This window comes from Delphinapterus leucas, chromosome 17 (genome assembly GCF_059928025.1).
Source record: "Delphinapterus leucas isolate spDelLeu-1000000601 "Yukka" chromosome 17, BTC_Dleu_Yukka2, whole genome shotgun sequence".
Lineage (NCBI taxonomy): Eukaryota > Metazoa > Chordata > Mammalia > Artiodactyla > Monodontidae > Delphinapterus > Delphinapterus leucas.
Genome location: NC_143145.1, coordinates 1531829 through 1539990, shown reverse-complemented (window position 1 = coordinate 1539990; position 8162 = coordinate 1531829). Strand labels below are relative to the sequence as shown.

Genomic DNA, 8162 nt, shown 5'->3' with positions numbered 1-8162 from the left:
GAAGGCCCCCTGGGCCCACAGGCCTCTGTGCGGGCTGAGTCCTGGCAGCAGACGAGTGCCCAGCACCCCCGCCACGCCCACCCCGGCGGGCAGTGGGTGGGAGAGTGTACAGAGGGTTCGGGGGGCCTGTCCTCAGCGCAGCATGAACAGTGGCCCTTCCCAGTCACTCCCACCGCTGGCTGTCTCAGGTCCCCAGAGACCCTTCAGTCTGTACTCACTGGGTTCTAGGAGCTGGCCGCCCTGAGCTGCTTCCCTCTGCAGCCCCCCTCCAGCCAGCCCCAGCCGGCAGAGAAACAGCAGCACACAGACGCCAGGAAGTTTCAGTGTTTTATTAACAAAATCTTACAAAAAGAGTCTGTCTTCGTGTAAGGTGGCAAGGGTGCACACAGCCTGGCCTGACATTCAGGGCTTGATCCGTTGGGGGGACGGGGAGTTGGCCACACCCTCTTGACCCTGGGGCCTCCCTGCTGCCTGCACCAGCCTCGGAGTATGGGTTATGGCTTATGTGCAAAAATAAAATCTGGGGGAGCTGGCAGAGTTACCTGTAAGTGTCATTCCCCCGAAGTTGGGACCCCCCAGTGGACAGGCAGAAAGGGGAACCCCCAACCAGGCCTGCTCGGGCCGCAGACACGAGCGGCCGGCCAGCACCAGGGTGTTGGTGCCCTGGGGGAGGCGGGGGTCCAGGCCTGGGCAACGGCAGGGCCTGGTAGAGAGCCCACATGAGCCTCAGGAGCAAAGGCCGCCGGGTCTCCTGGGGCTGGGCTTGGGGCCGCCAGGCAGAGGCAGCGGCTCTGGTCTCAGCCCCAGGCCTCGTGGCAAGCTCTGGCAGGAGAGGATGGCCGCGCAGTGGGCAGCGGTTCCTGGGCTGGAGCGAGGCCGGACCCGGGGTGGCGGCCCTGGGGGCGGGTGGGCGGGCGGGCGGCCAGCGGGGCGGGCATAGCGGCAGGCCCCAGCCCTCACGCTGGCACGTCTTCACCACCAGCCTCTCGCCGGCCTCAGACTTCTCCTCTCGTGCAGGCAGCTTGCAGGGGGAGAGGAGAGGAGGCACTGCCAGGCACAGCAGCAAAGGCTCCGCAGGAGCCTCGAGACCTGAAAGGAAGGAAGACGGATGGTCAGGGACTCAGGAACAGGCCAAGGCCGGGAGGGGCTGCACAGGAGGGGCATGCGGCAGACGTCACAGTGCTGCTCTCCCAGGGCTGCTTCTCAGCTCACCCAGAGGATTGCGAGGGTGGGAGGGCGGCCTGGGACCTGGGGGCTGGAGAGGAGCTTGAGGGCCCCGTGTGAGGACAGCCGAGGGACGGGGTCTCCTGCATTACCTGTTGTCACTCTCCTGGCTCCGAGGGCCGGCTGCTGCCTCAGCCGGTTTTGAGGACTCAGGCCCTGTGGGACCTTCCGCCTGCCACGGGTGAGTCATCGAGCGGGGCTCGGTCCCTCCCCAGGCTGGCATGAATCAGTGGTGCTGAGGCGGGAGAGAAAACACGGTCGGTGTGAGAGCTGGCTCGGCAAACTCCCCCAGCCCTGCTCCCACCCCAGCTCCCTCTCCCGGCTCCCCCAGGTCTCTGCTCCTTCTCCGCCTCCCCACCATGTCACCCCCACCCCATCTGGTAACTTGCGGATGACCCTGAGCCTCGTGGGCTCGCCTGGAAAGTGGGCTTGGCCCGGGACCCTCCCGGCTCTACGGTGCCCCCTGGTGGTGGTACCATGGGGCAGGGGCTCACCTGAGGGGCCAGGAGGCACCAGGACGCCAGGTCTGCTGCTGCCACTGCTGCTGCTGCCTTTATTGGCTTCGGCTCTCTTCCAGGGGGAGGGAGCCACACTGCCCGAGGCTGGCCAGCTGCCCTGGGCCATGGCAGGGGTGCCAGTCGGCTACGAGGCGACTGCCAGGAGAGGTGGCTTCCCAGAAGCCCAGAGCTTCTGTCCCGGGGTGTCCCTTGAGCTTGGTGCCTGCAGGCCCGTGCCATCTGGATGCTGGGTTTCTGAGTGCCCAGAGGGCCGGGACGTTGAACAGGACGAGGAAGCTGTCCTGGCCTGAGAGTATGGAGGGTGGGGCCGCTGGCCCAGGCCGGCCCATGCTGGGGAAGACAGACCGAGGGAGGGCGAGGGGCAGGGCCCCGCAGGGAAGGGAAGCCCCTCTGCTGTTTGGGGGACGCTGCCCACATCTGAATCACACGTGTCTGTTAGGGTCAGGCTAGGAGGCTGAGGTGGGGTGTCCAGCTGCATGAGGACAAGGGCTCCCCCTGCAGGGATCAGCCCACTCAGAAGTCCCGGTGGGCAAAGGCCACGGCGGGCAGGCGGGGGGCCGGCGCCCTCTATTCGGGCTGGGTCCGGTCACTGGCTACAGACTCGCTGGTGAGGGCTGGCGTGAGGGCCTCGCTCTCCTCCTCGGTGGGCAGGCGGGGGCTGGCGGGCTCGACCGCCTGCTCCAGGCCGTCCTGCACCTCCATGCCCTTCTGGATGAGCTGCTCCAGGGTCTTGGGCAGCGGGGGCCGCAGGAAGCGCTTGAGCTTGGGCTGCAGGGTGCCCACCACGTACTGGATGATCTCCTCTTCCTCGGCATCCACGTACAGCGTCTGGTACAGGTCCCGCTTGCGCCACAGGAACTGGTCCAGCGGCTCTCCCTGCTTCTGCGGCAGGTCCAGCTCGCGCTGCACAGCCTCTCGCGACAGCGCGCCCTCGCTGTACTGCAGGAACTCCTTCTTGAATTCCACCCAGTTCTTCACTGAGCCCTGCTTGAACTCCCACCACTTCTTGGCCGGCCCATTCATGTGGTTCTGGATCTGTGACAGCCAGTACTCCTCGGAGCCGCCCACCTGGCGCAGGTACTCCTCCAGGTGGCTGAGGAACTCCCGCGGGTCCTCGAAGATCTGCGTGTCCACGCCAGGGCTTGGCTGCCCGTCCTCTCCCAGCCCCCAGGGTGGGTACTGCTGGGCCTCCACCGCCTCTTGTCCGGGCAGCTCACCTGCGGCCGGTGGTGGGGTGATGGCATAGGGGCTGACCGTGTAGTCGTAGGTGTCAGCCTCGTGGCCGTAGCTCTCGGGGCCCCCGACACCTACGGAGGTGGTGTGGCGGGAGGGGTTGCCGCCAACCGGGTACTTGCCGCCCATGGACTCCAGGCGGTCGGCCCACCTCTCCAGCCGGTAGAAGACCTCCCGCCACACGTGCATCTCCCGCTTGACCCAGCGCTCCAGGTTGGCGATGGTCTCCTGGCAGCGGCACAGGCAGGCCTTGATGGACTTCCTCCAGCGCTGTGAGTCGCCCGTGGGCACGTACCCGTCCAGGTTGCTCTCCAACTTGCCCACCGAGCGGTGCAGCCCCTTCAGCTCCCGCTCCACCTGCTTGGACACCTCGGTCAGCAGGTGCCGGTGGGTCCTCCGCACGTGCTCCAGCATCTCCGCCCGGCACTTCCCGATCTGCAGGATCACGTTGGGCTTGGCCACAGGCCCGCCGCGGGGCGCGGGGTAGGCGTGGAGGCCGCCGGTCGTCCTTTGGTCCAGCTCCATCTGTTCGCAGGTGGCGGCGGTGCTCGGACAGGCGGGGTGGGGTAGAGGCTGCAAAGTCCTCTTGGGGCCGACGGGGAGCTGCTGGGCGCCGGCTACGCGGAGCTGCGCGTGGCGGAGGGTCCCGCGGCGCGGCGGCTGGCCCCGGCTGCTCTCGGCGGCCGCGGACCCGGAGGACCCGGCACCCGAGCTCTGCGCTCAGCCTCGGCCGCCGGCTCTTTATGCCGCCAGCGCGGGCCGTGGGCGGCCCCGTCACCGAGCCACGGCTCCCATTGGCCCGGGCGCAGGCTCCCCGCCCGCGCCCCCAGCCTGCCGGCCCGCCTCCCCGCGCCCACGCGCGCTCCCGGCGGAGGGAGGACCCACCCCCTGCACACGCGGCGGCGGCGGCGGCGGCGGCGGCGGCGGCGGCGGCGGCGGCGGCGGCGGCGGCGGCGGCGGCGGCGGCGGCGGCGTGACTAATGCGCTCGCTCGCACCGCTCCCTCCCTGACCCATTCAGCCCGTGGGACCCAGAGACTGTACTGGGAACAGGCCGGCGACGCCCCCCCGCCAGCCAGCGCCGGGCAGGGAGGCCCGGTGAGCGCCCCGCCGCCCCCAGCCGGAGGTAAGGAGGAAGCCCCTCCCCCGGGCCTCAGGGTCGGCTTCCTCCTGTGTCTGCTGTGTCCTGACTGGGGCGGGGGACGGGGGCGCTGGACTCTGCTCTCCGGGGCCGCCGGCCGCAGACCTGATCCTGTCCAGTCCGGGGCTGCAGGATGTTCAGCCACAGGTGAGACGTGGCAACGACCCCATATTGAGACCCTCTTTCGCTTGGGCTGAAGACCTCCGGGAGTTTTCCTGTGCACACACGCTCCCGGGTGTCAGGTGTGAGCTCCGGGACGTGGCCTTGAGCTTCCGTCTATCCCCGCCCCGGGCGCCCTCGCGTCCAGGCCCTGGGCTGGTCCTGCGCCCCGGGTGAGGGACAGGCACCCAGGCCTTGGCTCTCCCAGGGCCCCTGGACTTGGTATGGGTGTGTGTCGCCTAGGTGGCGTAGCTGGACAGGACTGCCCCGTGCCCCCCTCTCCCAGGTCTTTGCTGAGGCCCAAGACTTCTCCACTTACTGCCTCCCAGGAAACCTGGCAGCTGCTCTCGGGGCGTGGGGGCGGGGGCGTGTGGAGGAGACGGAGGGGCCCTCCACCCACCGCAGGGTGTAGGCCCTGAACCCCAGGCCACAGCCCAACCGGTCAGAAGCTCCAAGACCTCTGCAGGGGGGAGAGGGTGCTGGTGGCCTGATGCAGTCAGAAGAGGTAGAGAAGCAAAACACCATAAAAGGAATGGGGCTCCGGAAGCTGAGACTCCCGCAGGAGGGAGGCTCCCTTCTGCCTCCCTGGCAACAGTGGTGGGGAGGGGCCCTCCCCCTGGGTCCCCGTCACGATGGGTGTGGGTCCAGGTCCTCTGCTGCTCCATGCGCACAGGTAGCACATACCATGTGCCACACACAACCAAGGCCAGTCAAGATCCCCTAGCCCTGCTGCCGGTCTTCCGCTCTCACACGCACACTGCACACTCATCCCCCCTCCCCCACAGAGATACTCATAGCTCCCCACCCACCCATCCTCCCCCCGTCCAGTCATCCCCGTCCACGCCCAGCCCCTCACACCAGGCCCGCCGGCCCCCGGGTCTCGTTAGCACACTCAAGGGCACGCGGGTACCCCCGCTCTGGAGTCCCCACTCCCTGCCCCCCTTGGAGGCCCCTTCCCTGCCACCCCCTGCCGCCCCCCAGAGGCAATCTGCCACCTCCTTTCCCTCTCTGAGCTTCCACCCTTGGCGGGGGGAATGTCGCTGGCAGAAACTCCCCCAAAATCGCTCTCCTGGCATTTCTAATTAAAGGCAAGTGGGTGAGCAGAGAGGGGAGGGTGGAGGGGCAGCACGCAGCAGGGAGGGGGAGTCGGGCCAGAAGCTGTGAGAACAGGAACCCCGGAGCAGGAGATGGCTGCAGGCCCGAGTGTGCGAGCCTGTGTGTAAGATGCCTGTGCCGCGGCGAGCGGGCTGGTCACTGCGGGGCCTGAGTGGAGCCGCAAGCCCGCGACCGTGTCTGGGTGAGCCCAGGCCTGCATCCGAGGGCCCTGCTCTGGAAAGGCACGCGATGAGCCAGCTGGGCAGGGACCGCGCTCGCACACCTGCATTGTGTGTGCACACGCGCGTGCACACGTGTGCGGTGGGAGTGCCAGAGCCATCACTCGAGTGACCAGGAGCCACCCCTCCACTTCCTCCCACGGTTGACAAAGGCCATGTGACCCCCGGGGGCCGGCACCCAGACCCAGGAGCCCTGACCAGCTGGGCGGCCCAGGCAGGAGACTAGAAGGGGAGGCATCCCCTTTGTGGGGGGAGGCAGGCAGGAGAGGGGCTCTTAGGGCAGCCCAGCAGGCAGGGCTGGTCTTGACCCAGACCCTTGGTGGCCCGTCTGCGTGGCCAGCCCAGCCTGATGTGTGTGTGTGGGGTGGCACGGCCCAGAGGCTGCATTCGCAAGGCCGCCGTGACAGGTGACAGGCCACAGCCGCTGCTCCGAGAACACCTAATTGCTGTCAGCTTTCGCACCAGAAGCCCTCAGCACACCCCACACTGCAGCCTCAGGCTCCACTCTTCCGCCTCCGCAAACCAGAAGCCCTCAGCACACCCCACACTGCAGCCTCAGGCTCCACTCTTCTGCCTCCGCGAAGGGGCCTGGCCAGCTCCCGTGCCTGAGGTGGGGGCTGCCCCCGCCCTGCCCCTCCGTGCCCCCCTCCCGCGGGCAGCCTCACCCAGAGCAGGACGACTCAGGGCCGCAGGCCGAGTGTGGCAGGTGGAGCGGGGAGCCAGGCCTGGGCCTGGAGGTGGGGGGCCTGGGCTTCCCCAGCTCTCAGAGCCAGGCTGGTCCGTTGCTCCTCAGGCCTGCCAGCTCCCAAGGCCTCGCCTGCCTTAGAAGATGGGGGCTTTGCAGGGGAGGGTGGGCAGGCAGGGTGACCACAGGAGGGTCTGCCCAGCGCTGGGAGCCACGCAGCCCCCATTCCAGCCCCTCTGGGGCTCCGCCCCTCTGCCCCTAGGGCCCCGGGCTCCCAGACCCCAGGTGATGCGCTTATGATGCTAAGATGCTTATTTCGAGGGGGGTCTCCCCGCAAGTCCACAGCCTCAGGAAACCCACCCCAAACAGAGCCCTGAGTGTCTCCTCTTGCCCCGGACAGCCCCCGCCCTCCTAACAGCTGCTGCCCTCCCAGGGCTGCCCTGTGACGAAGTCCTCCCCGATGCGGCTCACACACCGGCCTCTGCAGACCCCTCGGTGCCGGTCCCTGGGCCCCCAGAGGTGCTGGAGGTACCCCTCAGCAGGGCAGGACAGGCCATGCAACCCGAGCTCCCTCCCCGGCCCTCCTGGGGGCCAGAGCTGGCCTGCCCTCGAGCAGGGCCCCGGCCACAGTACTGCGACTCCCAGCCTCACGTGAGCACCCAGCGCTCGCAGGAGCACCTTGGGGCGGAGCTCCCGCATCTCCCGCACTCGCGCTCTCCCGGCCACCTGCCCAGGAGCCGCTGTGGCAGCTGCTCGCAGAGGAGAAGCTGAGCCAGGGCGGCTGTCCGCCCCTCACTCTAACCTGACCCTTCCTGCCTGGCTTTGGCCTGGGGTCCAAGTGCCCACCCTCCACATGTACCCACTGCCCGTCCTGCGCCCAAGGGGACCGTCCTGGGTCGCGTGGCCTCATCCCATCTCCCCCTGCCCGCCGGGAGCCTGCCAGCGGGTTGTCCGGCCCGGGCGTCCCGGTGCTGCAGGATCCGCCCACCTTGGCCACAGCTGCTTGTGGCCGCTCGCCTGCCCCGGCTCCCCGCAGCAGGCCACTCCTTCCTTCGGCCCAAAGCCAGGCCTCCCTCGGTGCTGCTTCCCTCTCACTGGCTGCGACTCTGGCACCAGGGCCCGTGTCTGTACCTCACAGCTGAGTCGCCGGAGCCTGGAACAGAGCACACATTCGGGATGAGCCGTGGAACGGACAAAGCTATGGGCCCTTCTCCCTCCCTTTCTGGTTGGGAAGCATTTGGCCATTGCCCACCTGAGCCTCAACTTTCCACCTGTAAAATTGGGTGACAGTGCCAGGGCCTGAGGTCCAGCGAGGCCGAGTGCTGGCCCTCTTGCCTCACCTGGTCCCCGCCCGAGGACTTCCCCCACCTTGTCCTGCCGACAGCCTCCCATCAGAGTGTCACTTCTGGGATCTGGGAGGTGGGACGTGGTCAGGACCCCCTCCCTGTGGCCCCTCGGGAGGGGCTGCAGTGCTACTTCCTTGCTCTGCCCCCCAAGGCAGCACTGGGGCCAGGGACGTCTGCGCAGGCCCCGGTGATGAGGGGCGAGCAGAGGCTCTGGGGGAGCAACTGGCCGAAGGGGTCTGAGCCTAGGCAGCTGGGAGGATGCCAGGCCCCCCGCGGGCCTCCCCCGCCATGGCCGGCGTCCAGCTACCACCCTCCTCTGAGACTACCTGCAGCGGGCCCGGACCGCGGGGAGGGAGAGACAGGGACGGCCGAGGGCCCGGACACAGGGGTTAGAGCTGAGGTCGGGAAAGAGAGCGTCCAGGTGGGAAATGGAGGGGCAGCGAGAGGGAGAGACGCCAGGGCTGGCGGGCTCCTGTCTCGGGAGATGTTCTCCCTCATCTCACAGAGGTTCTGCAAGGTGGGGG

At 68.4% G+C, this 8162-nt stretch overlaps 1 protein-coding gene across 1 annotated transcript; it reads right to left on the bottom strand.

Moving 5' to 3' along the window:
• Nucleotides 1–315: 315 nt before the first annotated feature.
• On the bottom strand, nt 316–3725 carry ARC (activity regulated cytoskeleton associated protein). The gene is made up of 3 exons (XM_022555453.3): nt 1719–3725; nt 1317–1459; nt 316–1089 (listed from the first exon to the last, which is right to left on the bottom strand). The coding sequence occupies exon 1, from the start codon at nt 3498–3500 to the stop codon at nt 2310–2312; it is 1191 nt and encodes a 396-aa protein (XP_022411161.1). The 5' UTR covers nt 3501–3725; the 3' UTR covers nt 316–1089; nt 1317–1459; nt 1719–2309.
• Nucleotides 3726–8162: the final 4437 nt, after the last annotated feature.